Source organism: Carya illinoinensis, chromosome 2, assembly GCF_018687715.1.
Source record: "Carya illinoinensis cultivar Pawnee chromosome 2, C.illinoinensisPawnee_v1, whole genome shotgun sequence".
Classification (NCBI taxonomy): Eukaryota; Viridiplantae; Streptophyta; class Magnoliopsida; order Fagales; family Juglandaceae; genus Carya; species Carya illinoinensis.
The window spans coordinates 19,752,361-19,768,617 of NC_056753.1; the positions used below are offsets into that span (position 1 = coordinate 19,752,361).

Genomic DNA, 16,257 nt, shown 5'->3' on the forward strand with positions numbered 1-16,257 from the left:
CAAGAAATAGGAAAGCTTGCACATATCATTGATTTTTTAACAAGAAATTGTCTCTATTTGTGGCATTAATAATTCACAAATCAAAATTCTAATATGGTGATAGACTCTTCCTTTAAATAAGATCAGGTTCCAACTGATATTTTCCTCGAGGAAAGAAGAAAGAAAAACTGTATGGATGGTTTAATTTAAAAGAAATATAATAAAATTATTTAATATTCTTAAAATAGTTTTTCTTTTTTAATTTTTTTCTTTCTTTCCTTTAAACAGATCAAATATATTGGAAGGACTCGCAGGTGGTTTGATTTAATAGCCACTTAGTTTTGTAGTAAGTTTGTAGAGAATCAGTAATTTGCAGCCGATTTGATTTCACATCCACAAATCACTTCTCAATATCAAGATTGTGCAGAGGACCCCAAATGCTAATGGATTATCTTCCCTATGTTGATTGGACTAATAATAAAATAAGGATTAGAAACAACACTTGCGAAGCTCGTACAATTCGTTAAAAATATTCTTGTCTAACCTTCATAATGATACGTTTTAGGCAAATAACAGAAATAGAGAAATAATAGTGATGTGCACATCATAAAACTTGAGCTGGGTATTGAACATTAGCAAATAGCAATTGATATTATTCAGGAGTCATAGCCAGTCATTTCTTGGAAGCATCATCGGAATGGAGTGCTAATCTCATTTGTTCCACCAGCACTTTTTCAACAGCATCGTAAAAGCTCAATAAATTCTGCCGTATGTGTATATCCAAGGAGTTCACCACTTCCTAAGATGAAATTATGCATTCAATTAAGTGGAAATAATCAGTTTCATGGGTAAAACAGACTGGATGATGCAATCTGGGGAAGGTTTCTTTCACCATTTACAAATGTATCATCTCCACAATTCTTGTCACATCATAATGTGAAATAAACCTTGTGAGAGTAGCCTTAATGAAACATAAAAGAAGAAGAAAACCAGATTCCCCTCCTGGTCAATATAAGAAAAGCCTCAAAAACCCTTCAAAATCATTCAAAATTTTGAATGCAAATAATTTGTAGGAATCCACGTGCATATACACATTTTGTACATCTTCTTTTATGGGTGAACAAAGATTTTATTGATGATATGACTAGGCATAGCGCAGGTAAGGCACTCAATGAATCTTCTAAGAGATTCATGTTGTGCCTTACTTTATTCTGCTGTACAAATGTATAAATTGACAGAAAAGTAGTCGGGAAGATTTCTTTTAAGATGTGCAAATTTGAAATGATGAGACCCTTTACTCCAAAAACTATGAAGTGAACCAAGAAAAAACAATGCGTAAAACAAATACAAGGCAAGGAAGAAATAATACTCACCTCAACTTTGCAAAGAAAAGTTAAAGAAATGTCCTTCGAATTTTCTGAGCCCTTGAGAGATATCAGCTTCAATGGAGAACTCAATGCTGGCCAGCCTTGAGCAATCTTTATCAACGCATCAACTCCCCCAATCATATGAGCTACTATTATCTCATCTCTATCCAAGTAATCAAACGAGTGTCTGCAATAGAAACCATGCTGGTGTAAAAATTATAAATGTCAAGGTCATATGGTATATTGAAAATTGATCAAATAAATTTATTTATTTTTTTCACTAATGACAATATGTCAGAACATCAAAACAACAAGGACTTGTGAAAGTTTAACAAACTTACCTTGATTTGTTTGCAGTCTCTACCACAAGTCGCCTCAGATTGCAGAGGACGATTCTATCGTGTATTTTTGTTATAAACCACTGCAATGAAGACTTACTGCACGGTATATTTCATGAATCAAATAAGGTAATATGCTGATTGGTTTTTCATTACATATATTTCCAATGTACCAAACGTGTTAGCCTAAAGAGGGGGGAGAGAATATTTCCATTATACGTACTATGCAATTCAATATGGCTTTAAATATTCTTAATGACATTTCTGCAGAAGTAAAAAAGAATCCTTAATTATACATTCAAAAAACTCTTGGAAGGAGGTTCTCATCTTCTCAACAAAATATGCATGCATAAAAGAAATGATATTTGGCTAGTTTTGTATTTGTAGAACTTGATTAGATCAGAAATAGTAAGTTGTGCATTCACTCCAGATTTCCAAAAAAACAAAAAGCAAAAACAAAAGGCCATTTATGAATGTAGGCTGTATGCAAGAAGTTATAATGTCTCGCTCCTCAAAACCCTACTCCAATGAACCAAACTCTACATTTCACATATAACTCAATAGGTTTTTCCGAGGAAATTTGGTGACATAGTTTCTGGCGGATGACAAGCTCCAATGCAGATTGTAAAATATTGTGGGGCCTTAGCCAGTCACATAATAGCATCAGGAGTAGGAGGTCTTCACTTGGAGCACTCCATATAAAGTTCCGACCTATACGTGAGGGGTATTTTACCTTTACTGCATTAAGTGTCACCACCCTCAGTTATCAGTGTATCAGTGTAGCAGCTTGATAGAATTCACCAATAATGCATTACATTTAAGTCCAACTTAAGGCCTAGCTATTCAACAAATTGTCCTCGGCATTTACTGTGATGTTTACATTCTGCCCAACAAGGATTATAATTCGATATTATATATAGCTTTCAAGAAAAGAGGTAACTAATGGTACTTCCCGGTGATAAATGCATTCAAGTTATTTCTAGCTCTTCCAAAATTTGGAAAAAAAGGAAAAAAAATATCAGTAAACAGAAATGTTAGCCTGAGACAATAGAAGTTTAAAAGGGAAATGCCCGATACAGACCTGAGACACTTTGCGGCATCAAGAATGTCAGTTATATATACATCGTTTGGAAATATCTGGATAACAATAATAAGAGCATTAATTCACCACCCAAAGAACTTGATGAGGCAATAACTTATTTCCAACAATAATACGTATGACATAAACAAATTTTGAGAACCCACACTTGAAATCATGGCCCAATGAGGGGAACTCTTATAACAAACAAATCAAGTTAATATTGCACAGCAACCATTAAGACAGCAGAATATTTAAAAAACAATGCATACATTAACACTGCTTTCATTCCTAAATCTGATGGCTCATTAGACTTATAACACAATGAGCTTGGTAATCTACTATGGCACTTGATACAGGTGCAAGTTACGTAGCAATTTAGAATTACACACTTCAAACGGTAGTAGACAAATTTAGTGAAGGTAAACCCGATAATTTCGGATTTTAACCTCTGCAACACAAGACAGTCTGTATACTTTGAAGCATATGAGGCACTCAGACTTAAATCAAATTCCAAAATTTTATATTATATCATATTATATAATATATGTAAATAGTGATTAGACAAACACCAAAGTGTAACATATTGGTCTCATATGTAACCAGATAGAGAGGAATATAAAACCACAAGTAACAAATGACCATGTAAATACAGTGTTTAATGGCTATTAGAATCCCAAGAAAACCCTGAATTTTCTGTCAACTCAACACAAATTCTAACGTCTTGGATTACAAAATTTTTACATGCAGAAGCAATTCATACCACATCTGGGTAATTATCATTTAAAGAAGAGAAGAATGCTCAAGTATCCATGAAGTATACTAGTCCAAAGCATTAGCCAATGTCTATGAAAGATATGGATGAACAAATCCAATTGTCCAAGTTTCTCAAATAAAGATTTGAGTGAAATCAATGTAGGTTCAATCCCCTCAAAATTCTGAAAAATCCATAACCATCATTAGTATTACCCATCTAACCCAATAGTTTTACCCTTATAAACTTCAAAGAAGAAAAGGCTAGTGACCTAAGCTTTCTTACCACTAAGCAGGGAACTGAAAGAAGACAACTCATTCTCTACCTTGCACACAATATGTAACTAACCCACATCTATGAGTGGGAAACGAAATCCTCCATCACCAAAGAGGGTGAAGGTCTTGGCCTTTATAATGATTCCAATGAGCTCCAAATGTAGTCTTAACTAGTTTTTTTGGAGTCTAAATCTAAATGTGGCCAGCAATTCTGTTGGGTTGTTATAAATGGCATTAGAATCAATCCCTACAAAAAGTGAGGGTTCCTTGTCGAATGCCTGAAAGAGAAGAGTGCTTGGGTATACATGAATTATACCCATCCAAAAAGTTCGCCAATTCTACAAAAGAAAGGGATGAACAAATCCAATAATCCAATTAGCCATCTGACTTAGCTAAAAACCTTATACTTTGTAGTGAAGTCAGATACCCCAACCATATCATCGGCAGGTATTAACTCATTCCTACCCACTTCACTTTCAATCCAAAACCAACTTTAAAAAATTAAAAGTACAACAGACCTGGTAGCTCAATGTTACTTCGAAATAACATTGCAAAAGATGATGATATCATCAGCAAGTAACAAATAATAAATCTCTATATACTCACCATGATCTCACTCAACACAAAACCTAGTAATGTTGCACCATCAAAGACTCAAGATAACACTAGTATTTATTTTTTCTTGGCAAACTTTCTAGTATTTCAAACACATAATTGAACTTCATGGGACAGAATGAAACAAGATTTCAAGGCAGATAACAAACGAAATTCTTTTACTAAAAGCTCGTAGGCATGTGAACAGACAAGAATTTCTAAAACAACAAAATAGTTATCTACTAGACTACTAGCAAGTTCTCCAATCTGAGATAAGGGATTACTCCATCGGGTCTTTTCGGTACCGAGCCAGCCAGAAACAGGCCTACTTATCTAGTTACCCTGGCCAGCCAGCCCACTCTGAATTGAATCAATTCAATTCATTTTGTAAGTTCGTTATTATGGGAAGTTCCTACAAAGGATTAGACTAATGATGCAAAGAATTGTACCAGAAGAGCAAATTAAAGGGAAAACAAATCTTAACTAATCCTTGGGCTAATCTTCCCATAACAAATTGGTCCTTTTGTCCACCTCTGCTATTATTAGCAGAAAGTTGATGGTGAGTCACTTAGCGTGATGACAAGCATCAATAATGCACAATCAACATTTAAAAACTAAAAATAAAAAATAAACAATCATCCTTAAGACAGAGCGGAGCTTGTGGCATGCGCAAAAGGGTTTGTCCGGCGATCTTGATACTGTTTGGAACATGATCCTTTCTTGTTTAGTGTAGTGCATTTTAAGGGAACAAAATGCTTGAAGTTAAAAGGGTTGCAAGAAAATGAGTTCGGCTTTAAAACAACATTTTCCTAAGTCACCATTGACTTAAAACAATATTTTCTTAAGAGACTATTCTAGTGGTGTTCCATCAATGTCGTCATTGATGTTTATAATTTTGAAGACTTGGGTACTCTGTTAAGATATCTTGATCATGATTGCACGCTATTTCTTGTATAATTCTTGTGAGCTAGGGTTCCACTTCTTGCGCTTAATAAGGCCACGTTTGGTTACACAGATGAGATAAAATGAGATGAGATGTTTTAAATAATAATAAATAAAATATTGTTATAATATAATTTTGTAATATTAATTTTGTATTGGAATTTGAAAAAGTAAAATTGTTTATTATAGTTTGTATGAGAATTTGAAAAGTTGTAATGATGAATTGAGATGAGATGAGATGAGTTTTTTGATTTTGTGTAACCAATATAGGCCTTAATTGCTTTTACCTCTAAAAATGCACAATAACCTCCCAGATGGATCCCGGTCCCCGTCAACCTCCACAAGGAGGGTCATAGACTACCCCACCACCAACCAAAGGGTGGCTGCAGTCCAATTTGCAGCCCACTTCTGGGAGGCAGCACACAGCGACCCATTGTAGGTTGGCCACAAGCAACCTTGCAAAAACCTAGGAGGGGGAATCCTAGGTTTTCTGAGTTTTAATTTTCTAAATTTTGAGTGTTTTATCCTAGTTATAGTTTATTAAATAATTTTTTATTAGTTCTGACTATAGTCTTTCTAATTTAAGTGTATTTTATAATTTAAGTTGATTCTATTTTAAGTTTATTTTCTTTTTATTAATTGTAGTAAGCAATTATTTTATTTTATTTTATTTGTAAGGCTTTATCAAATTTAGTTCATTTTTTAATTTTAGATTACTTTTTTTTTTTTATATGCTTTACTTATTTCAAAAAAATAAAAATGTAATTTTTGATATTTTAGTATGTCTAAACTTTTACCCACTTTAGTTGGGAATGCTGGTTGCTTCACCTAGATCTTAGTAACAAACTCTTGGCTCATCTCATACCATTTGCTAAATCATTGTAATTGATGCAAACTATTAAACACTATAGTATATTATATAATTCTTTATTCTAATGGGCAACTATTCTCATGAAAAAATCATGGAATTAATTCATATCCCAATACCTCAACACTCTTTAGCTCCATAGTCCCCTCCATAACCTCTATTAATAACTCGTGATTCACTTCAGATGGTTCAATGCAGTCTTCTATCTTCTGTTGGTACAAGCCTTCCAATTTTGGGATGTATGTCCGCAATGAAATTCTAATGCAGTTTTCAGTGAATGCAATGACTTTTAGACATGTCATCAAATCCTCAATCTGTTCTGTGGCATCAAACCTAAAACAATTGACAGAACAAACATATACCAGGCATAAGCGCAAGACAAAACACATTGAGTAAAATGTAAATCACAGAGGCTGAATTACCATCTGTACATATGATCAAGATCCTGCAAAGACTTCAAATCTGCTTTCTTCCTCTCAATCTGATCTTCAAGTTCCAAAAGCTACAAGGTAAATGGAAATTTTCTTTATACAATATAAAGGATCACAAGGTCAATAGCTTAAATTTGAATGCATTTGTAATTACAAAGCATTATAATTAGTGAATATAATATAGGACAAGCATATGCTCCATTATTTATAGTGTGAACACAAACACTTTGACTGTATTGCATACACAAAGATTAACAAAAGATACATCAAATTGAAATGGCATTACACATCATACAGAAACCACGAAGTTTGAAATTCTTGTAAATTGGATCGCATTCTCTCAACTGAAAGAGACAAATCTAAATCAATAAAATTCCTAGAAAGCAAGCTGTATAAAAAAAAAAAAAATTATATAATAAGTAAAACCTCCAACTTGTTGTCTACACGCTTATTCATCAAACTTGATCGATCTTCTCCACATGTAGAGCAAGAAACAGGTGCACCTGTTTTAGCATTCTTCAGACCCTACCAAATGGAAATAAAATTTATAAGGTAGTCAATTTATTGAATGCGCCCAAATCGATGCAACCCAATTACACATGAAGCATATTAGAGAAAGCACCCACTTAGAGAGAAGATGAGAAACAAAAAGTCATAAATTCTAAAAGACTAGAATAACAAGTGTAGGATAACAAAAAGTCATAATTTTTTTTTTTTAATATAAGTAAACAATTTTATTAAAAAACGATAGGCATAGCCCAAGTACACAAGAAGATATACAAAGGTACGCTCTATCTATGTGGAATCTATAGAGACAAGGAAATCATGCAAATCGAGGCCATGAAAGTCTATAGCTATGGCCCATGTACATAAAATTCTAATAAAAAAAAGCTCTTAATTCCTCTATCGAGCGCTCCTTGTCTTCAAACATCCGTTCATTGTGCTCCTACCACGGACACATAGAATACAGATAGGGACCATTTTCCACACAGCTTTGATTTTTTGAATGCCTCTTAAATTTGTCCAGCTGGCCAAAAGTGCATCTACCATAACAGGCATGACCCAAGTCTAACCTGCTGAACACTTCATTCCATAATACTCTAGCCGTCTTACAATGTAGTAAGAGATGATCCACTATGTCATAGGATTTCTTATACATGCAGCACCAATCCACTATGATCGCGCTGTGTTTCCTCAAGTTATCTGTCGTCAAGATCCTACCCAAGGAAGTTGTCCACATGAAAAATGTCGCTTTGAGAGGCGCCTTATGTCGCCAAATCCTTCTCCACAAAAATTGATTATTCGGCAAGTATGTAAGAGACTTACAGAAAGAGCAAATTGAGAATGTACCTTTGCCTGCGGGTATCCACCACAACATATCAGCTTGCTGGTTGCTCGGTTTTGTGGAATATAATAGACTAAAAAAGTCCTCAAAGCTGCCCACTTCCCAATCTTGGGCCGCCCTACTGAAATTGATGTTCCATTGAACTTGCTCCCCCGATATCACCATGAGATAAGCAACTGAAGCTTCTTTTTCACAAGCAACCCAGAAAACAGAAGGAAATAGATCCTTTAGAGCACCATTTCCACACGAGTCACTCCAAAATTTAATCCTAGAGCCCTCCCCCAAAATGAATCTTGTGTTTCAAGTAAAAACCCCCCCACCTTGTCTAATATGCTTCCAGTCCAAACTCCCACTCGTAAGCCCCACTCACCTCTCTAGTATACCAACACCCCCCCCCCCCCCAAAAAAAAAAAAAAAAACCTCCATATTTGCACTCAATCACTGCCTTCCATAGGGCATCCGGTTCGAGATTAAATCTCCATAACCATTTTCCAAGTCACACCTGATTAAAAATCCTTAAATTTCTAATACCCAACCCACCAAAGGAGATTGGAGAGTCATAAATTCTAAAAAGCAGAAATCGAGGCCCATAATACTCTAGAGCCATGCTGCAGAAAACAAACATATGATCCCACCCCTTTTTTAAACAAACAACACCAATTCATCATTATTGCAGCTTTCTAAAATCATCCAAAGTTATAATATTCTCTACTGCAGCCACCCATACAAAAACCGGCACCCACAAAGGAGCCTTGTTTAGTCGTATAAAGCTTTTAAGATGCTCATAATTCAGATAGCAAAGCTTAATACAAGTATTATAGGCTGGCTAAAGTTAACATTTTTGGCATGTCCATTGATATTGATTCATCACATTGTCAATGTTATTACTAAAAAGGGGATATTTAGCAATCCCATAAAAAACCCAATGACATTGCTCCGGCAAATATATGCCCATCGACAATATATATATATATATATATCATATTGACTGGATTTAACCAGTTTTTTAACATGCATATATTCCCCAAACATTTATGATAATAATCATATGCAATGACATTGGTAAGTGTTAGTTGATGAAGTTTGGCCAACTATTTGAAATCAGCATCGGTGAGCACTTTCTTTTCTACTTTTTTTTTTATAGTTAATATCAATAAAGACTTTCTTGATAAGATAAAATGCAGTTTATAAAAGGAGCAGAAGCTATGCGTCTGTGATCATAAACAATTTTAAGAATTCCCGACAAATTCAACTTGAATCAGCTTAACAAAACCTTAACCCCAAACAATGTTGGTTGGTTCTGTTGGGGACTGGTCGGAGGCAGAGATGAACCTAAACAAAATGAGAGACGAAATTTAACGTGGTTCGGCAATTGCCTACGTCCACAGCTGCTGTGATTTCACTATAAAATAATCTTTACAAAGAAAAACTCTCTCTGTTTCTCTCTCTGCTCACCCTTTTTCTTCCTCTGTTTTTCTTCCGCACACTCACTATATTCTGCACAATTAAGCTCTCTTATTTATAGGAGAGCAATCCGTAATTGGTGCAGCAATTTGCTGCATCAATTACGGAAGTGGGTTGATAATAAACTAGAGGATAATGGTGGGTGGGTTGCATAACCCACTAACCCACTAATTGTTGTCTCCACTCATTGTTGTCTCCACTCATAACAATCTCCCACTTGGATACAAATTAGTCTATATATCATCATAGCAACCATCACAGCAACTTCAAGTCATGCCTTTAAGCTCTGATACCAAAATCACAGCAGTTGTGGACGTAGGCAATTGCCGAACCACGTTAAATTTCGTCTCTCATTTTGTTTAGGTTCATCTCTGCCTCCGACCAATCCCCAACAACTGGTATCAGAGCTCTGGTTCGAGCTGTCCGAAAATTCAAGTTGGTCCAAATCAATTTTGGACAACTCCAGAGTGTTCCTCGCGTTGAAACGAATCTGTTGCCACAAACGGAATCGAAAACGGAGGTCGGAGAAGCCCACATGCGCCCCAAGAAGATCGGCACGTGCATATACTGCAACTCACGCGTCCCCACGCGCACCCGAGGTTGAAGACGACTGGAGCCGAGCCGAGCCGTGACGGGAGCTAAGCCGAGCCGTGACTGGAGCCGAGCCGTGACTGGAGCTGAGCCTAGCCGAGACTGGAGCCGAGCCATTTGACTGAGCCGAGCCGTGACTAAGTCGAGCCGACGTCATCCTGCCACTTGTCGCACTCTGGTTGGCCGAAACTGTTTTGGCCTGTTTAAACTCAATTTTGATCCAATTTTGACGATTCCGGACTCGTTTTCAACTAATTCGAGTGTTTCGGACGCAACGGTGATTTTTGTTTGTTCAAATTTGAACTCATTTGTAAAGTTATGGCTGGAGAAGAAGTTAAAGGTGCTGGTATCGAGAAATTTGACGGCACAGACTATGCCTACTGGAGAATGCAGATAGAGGATTATCTCTATGGGAAGAAACTACATCTTCCACTCTTAGGAAGAAAGGCAGATGACATGAGCAATGAAGATTGGAGTTTTCTTGATAGACAAGTGTTGGGAGTCATTCGACTAACACTGTCAAGATCAGTTGCACACAATGTAGGGAAGGAAAAGACCACAGCAGATTTGATGAAGGCTCTATCAGACATGTACGAGCAGCCATCAGCCAATAACAAAGTGCATCTGATGTACAAGTTATTCTACTTGAGAATGGCAGAAGGAACTCCAGTTATTCAGCATCTGAATGAGTTCAACACCATCATCAATCAATTAGCTTCATTAGGGATTGAATTTGATGATGAAGTACGTGCACTGATTGCTTTGGCTCAATTGCCAAAAAGCTGGGAGGCCATGAGAACAGCTGTTAGCAATTCTTATGGCAAAATAAAGATGAAGTATCAAGATATCCGGGACCATATTCTTAGCGAGGAAGTTCGCAGAAGAGATACAGGAGAAGCATCAACTTCCAGTTCTGCCTTAAACCTCGAGACGAGAGGTAGAGGAGCTAGTAGAAGTTCAAATCGGGACAGGTCAAAGTCCCGAAGAGGCAGAAGTAAATCTAGGTCCGGAAAACAAGTACAGTGCTGGAATTGTGGCAAGATTGGCCACTTCATAAATAATTGCAATGAAGCAAAGAAGAAGAATGAGCATGACTCTGCTAATGCCACAACAGAATATCTCCAAGATGCCTTACTCCTTTCAGTCGACACCCAAATTGAATCTTGGATGTTAGATTTAGGAGCCTCATTCCACACTACAGCACACCGAGAAATCATGCAGAATTATGTCACTGGTGATTTCGAGAATGTGTATTTAGCAAATGGTGAAGCATTGGAAATCGAAGGCATGGGAGATGTACGAATCAATCTGCCCAATGGAAGTGCATGATTGCTACAGAAAGTGCGACATGTTCCCAAGCTCATGAGGAACCTGATTTCTGTAGGACAACTTGATGCTAATGGGCATTCGGTGCTATTTACCAGTGGCACGTGGAAGATAACAAAAAGAGTTATGGTAGTAGCTTGAGGCACAAAAATAGGTACTCTATACATGACTTCAAGCATTAGAGATACTGTTGCAATTGCTGACGCAAATGCCAACCTATGGCATCAAAGGCTTGGTCACATGAGTGAGAAAGGAATGAAAGTACTATTATCCAATGGGAAGTTACCAAAATTGGAATCAACTGATTTCTACATGTGTAAAGGTTGCATTTTTGGGAAGCAGAAAAAAGTTAGTTTCTTGCAAAATGGCAGAACTCCAAAGTCTACAAAGTTGGAGTTGGTGCACACAGATTTGTGGGGGCCATCCCCAGTCGCTTCTCTTGGAGGATCGCGGTACTATGTTTCCTTTATTGATGACTCAAGCAGGAAAGTATGGGTTTATTTTTTGAAAAATAAATCTAACACATTTGACACTTTTAAGAAGTGGAGAGCCATGGTTGAAAATGAAACAGACTTGAAGTTGAAATGTCTGAGGTCAGACAATGGCGGAGAGTACATAGACGGAGGGTTCAAAGAATTATGTGCTGCAAATGGGATTAGATTTGAGAAGACTATTCTCGGGACACCGCAGCAGAATGGCGTAGCTGAACGCATGAACAGAACTCTCAATAAGCGTGCCAGAAGCATGAGACTGAATTCAGGATTGCCTGAATGTTTTTGGGCTGATGCAGTTAACACTGCAGCCTATTTGATTAACCGAGGACCTTCAGTTCCCTTAAAATTCAATCTACCAAAGGAAGTCTGGAGTGGAAAGAAGGTAAATCTTTCCCATTTGAAAGTTTTTGGCTGTGTATCATATGTTCACATAGATTCTATTGATCGTAACAAGTTAGAAGCCAAATCTAGAAAATGTTTTTTCATCGGTTATGGTGATGAAGAATTTGGCTATCGATTTTGGGATGATAAAAATCGCAAAATTATCAGAAGTAGAAATGTGATTTTCAATGAGGAGATTCTGTACAAAGTTAGGTCACAAGCTGAACCTGAGGAGCAGCCAAGGAAACCTGAGGTTGTTGACTTTGATGTTACTCAAGTCAACACTGATCAAAACAAGGATCAAGAGAATGTTGATACACAGATCGAACAAAGTACACCACTCACTGTTATTCGAAGATCTTCAAGGACGATCAGGCCACCACAGCGGTTCTCACCATCTCTACACTACATCCTGCTAACAAATAGTGGTGAACCAGAAAGTTATGATGAAACTCTACGAATTGAAGATTCGATCAAGTGGGAGAAAGCCATGCAAGATGAGATGGAGTCACTGATGTCAAATCAGACATGGGAGTTAACTAAGCTTCCAAAAGGTAAGAAGGCTTTGCACAACAAATGGGTGTACAAAATTAAGGAAGGGCACAATGGTAGCAAGCGCTACAAAGCTAGAATGGTCGTGAAGGGGTTTCAACAAAAGGAAGGTGTCGACTACACAGACATTTTCTCCACAGTTGTAAAGTTGACCACGATCAGGCTAGTGTTGGCAATTGTGGCTGCAGAGAATCTACATCTTGAGCAGTTAGATGTGAAGACTGCATTCCTTCATGGTGATTTGGAGGAAGACATCTATATGCACTAGCTACAAGGATTCTCAGTGAAGGAAAAAGAGAATCTAGTTTGCAAACTGAAGAAGAGCTTGTATGGCCTAAAACAAGCTCCACGACAATGGTACCGAAAGTTTGACAACTTCATATGTAGTAATAGATTTACAAGATTACAGGCTGACCATTGTTGCTATATGAAGAACTTTGACAACTCTTATATTATCCTACTATTGTATGTGGATGATATGCTCGTTGCAGGGTCAAACATCGAGGAGATCAATAAACTGAAGAAGCAGTTGTCAAAGCAGTTTGAGATGAAGGATTTGAGTGCTGCAAAACAAATCCTTGGTATGAGAATTATTAGAGACAGGGCTAATGATACTCTTAGGCTCTCGCAGAAGGAGTATGTGAAGAAGGTGCTCAGAAGGTTTAACGTGGACAAGGCGAAACCAGTGAGCACACCCTTAGCTAGTCACTTTCGACTAACTAAGGATCACAAAGACGGAAGAAGAGCAAGAATGCATGAACAGAATTCCCTATGCATCTGCTATTGGTAGTCTTATGTACGTCATGGTCTGTACAAGGCCAGATATTGCACAAGTAGTGGGAGCTGTGAGCAGATACATGAGTAATCCAGGAAAGCAACATTGGGAAGCAGTCAAGTGGATTTTGAGATATCTACAAGGCTCTTCAGATACGTCACTATGCTTTACGAAAGCAGGTTTAAAGCTACAGGGATATGTAGATGCTGATTTAGCAGGTGACGTTGACAGCAGAAAAAGTACTACTGGATTTGTGTATACGCTGGGTGGTACAGCTGTATCGTGGGCTTCTAAGTTACAGAAGATCGTTGCTCTCTCAACTACAGAAGCGGAATACATTGCTATAACTGAAGCAGGGAAGTAAATGATTTGGTTGCAGTCATTTTTGGAAGAATTGGGAAAGAAGAATGAAAAAGGTATTCTGCACAGTGATAGTCAGAGTGCTATTTTTCTTGCAAAGAATCCAGCCTTTCATTCCAGAACGAAACACATACAGTTGAGATACTATTTTATCTGATCTCTTCTCGATAGTGGACAACTGATACTTGAGAAGATTCGAGGATCGGAGAACCCAGCAGACATGCTCACAAAAGTAGTTACTGCTGACAAACTGAAACTGTGTGTAGCTTCAGTTGGTCCGTACTTAAAGGCATGACTTGAAGTTGCTGTGATGGTTGCTATGATGATATGTAGACTAATTTGCCTCCAAATGGGAGATTGTTATGAGTGGAGACAACAATGAGTGGAGACAACAATTAGTGGGTTAGTGGGTTATGCAACCCACTCACCATTATCCTCTAGTTTATTATCAACCCACTTCCGTAATTGATGCAGCAAATTGCTGCACCAATTACGGATTGCTCTCCTATAAATAGGAGAGCTTAATTGTGCAGAATATAGTGAGTGTGCGGAAGAAAAACAGAGGAAGAAAAAGGGTGAGCAGAGAGAGAAACAGAGAGAGTTTTTCTTTGTAAAGATTATTTTATAGTGAAATCACAACAGCTGTAGACATAGGCAATTGCCGAACCACGTTAAATTTCGTCTCTCATTTTGTTTAGGTTCATCTCTGCCTCCGACCAGTCCCCAACAGGTTCTTGTTCAAATGTCACTCATCCAGGAACATACCTTACGTTAACATCATGGACCAGGCATGACTGTTTCTTACAACCAAAAATGTCTAAATTAAAATTTCTAAAATATTTCGTATGATAAAGGACTGACCTGTGAGGTGATAAAATCTAAAGCGCATTCCAACCTTTCAAGATCTGTCTCCAATTGGCTAGAATCTGAAACCAGAAGAAAACAACTTTAATCAGGATACAGGGTAGTGTACCCTCACCTGTGTGTAAAAGAGTCAATTCTGCTCTTACCTTCCAAATTGGTTCTAGCAAGACCATCAATCTCATTGGATATTTTGGCACTTTCGGCCTCCACCATGTTAAGCTCCTCCTTTAGATGTTCCAAGTATGCATCTATACACAAAAAAATCAACTTCTTTCACTTTGGCCACCGGGATCCACCACAGGTTGCATTTGAGATGCATATATGTATATATGAAGTGAGATTCTATATCTTTTTTCCTATTTTTATAGAGACATCAACCAAGCCATACACTCTTATCTGATTCAACCGCTCTTTAAGCTTGCAATCTTGGATTAACCTAAATCATTCACTTTTGTGGGCTGAAGTAAAACCTTATAAAACATAGCATCTACATCCTCTTTATTCCGGACATATCAACCTAACGAATTCCACATATTAGTTTTTTTTTTTTAATTAGTGAATGATAAAGATGATTACACGTCAAATACCACTAGGCAATAACTTAAAGAAAAAGGAGAAGATAAAAACATATAAACTACTACAAACCATTCTTTCTTTTAAGTGTTTTTAGTCTTTACATTGCGCAGTAATCTCTTCTACTTAAACATTGTATAGAAGAACTTACCCAGATCTGCAACGTCTAAGGGACCAACGGCTGAGCACTCTGACACAATTTGCTTCACTCTGCTCTGAAGAATATCCGTCATTTTCAAAAAAAAAAAAAATTCAACCACTCAAGCATTTTCTCTTTTGCTAAGGAACGGACGAAACTGTACGGTTACTTTCGGCAGTACCTCGAGATGGAGAGCACAATCTTTAAGTAATTCTTCTGAATCTGAAGAGGTTAGTTCCGTAGTATCTTCGCCGCCACTACTGAGGCGAAGGTCTGCGAGCTCTCTTATTCGACTAAAAAGCAAAGCAAATACACATAAATCTTTGAAAATGCAGAGAAATTAATACGAAATACGAAGAGAGAGAGAGAGAGAGAGAGAGAGAGAGAGAGAGAGAGAGAGAGAGAGAGGGAAGGACCTGCGGATGGTGAGGAGATCGAGGGTTTCTTCTGAAGAGGGAATGTTTTCCATTGGTTCCCCCATTTTGCTCACTCCCGCCCTAATCTGCGTGCATGCATTTCCAGCGTTTTGTTTCGAGAAGACGGATTTGAAGTTGGATTAGCGGGGGGTTGGGGGTGGGGGGCGGGGTCTAGTTTCGTAATATGACATTATATGACCAAAGCCCATGGGCTCTAGCCCGAACTGATGATACTGTATATATTTGCATGGCATGTGCCGTCGACTCCATTCTTCCCTTCCCAAGAGATCAAATTAGGAGATTTGAAATTAAAGATAAAAATTACATAAAATTTTATTAAAATATATTATT

At 37.4% G+C, this 16,257-nt stretch overlaps 1 protein-coding gene across 2 annotated transcripts; it reads right to left on the reverse strand.

Moving 5' to 3' along the window:
• Window positions 1-481: 481 nt before the first annotated feature.
• LOC122300265 lies at window positions 482-16,068 on the reverse strand. Of its 2 annotated transcripts, none has more exons than XM_043110778.1 (12): window positions 15,907-16,068; window positions 15,672-15,783; window positions 15,503-15,566; window positions 14,925-15,026; window positions 14,776-14,840; window positions 7,053-7,151; window positions 6,618-6,697; window positions 6,315-6,528; window positions 2,766-2,821; window positions 1,688-1,783; window positions 1,353-1,533; window positions 482-778 (listed from the first exon to the last, which is right to left on the reverse strand). In XM_043110778.1, exons 1-12 carry the CDS (start codon window positions 15,969-15,971, stop codon window positions 653-655), a joined length of 1,260 nt encoding a protein of 419 aa, XP_042966712.1. In that variant the 5' UTR covers window positions 15,972-16,068; the 3' UTR covers window positions 482-652. The 2 variants fall into 2 exon arrangements, with proteins under 2 accessions (XP_042966712.1, XP_042966713.1); XM_043110779.1 differs by having other exon boundaries at window positions 15,672-15,774; window positions 15,907-16,064.
• Window positions 16,069-16,257: the final 189 nt, after the last annotated feature.

What these genes read in the sequence shown, in the direction of transcription:
- LOC122300265 (XM_043110778.1), bottom strand. Translation starts at nt 15,971, where the DNA reads ATGGGGGAACCAATGGAAAACATTCCCTCTTCAGAAGAAACCCTCGAT. An exon ending in TGGAGCTAAAGAGTGTTGAG is followed by an intron (nt 2,822 to 6,314) that starts GTATTGGGATAT and finishes ATTGTTATCCAG; the next exon opens with ATATTTCCAAACGATGTATA. An exon ending in GATGCCGCAAAGTGTCTCAG is followed by an intron (nt 1,784 to 2,765) that starts GTCTGTATCGGG and finishes TATACCGTGCAG; the next exon opens with TAAGTCTTCATTGCAGTGGT.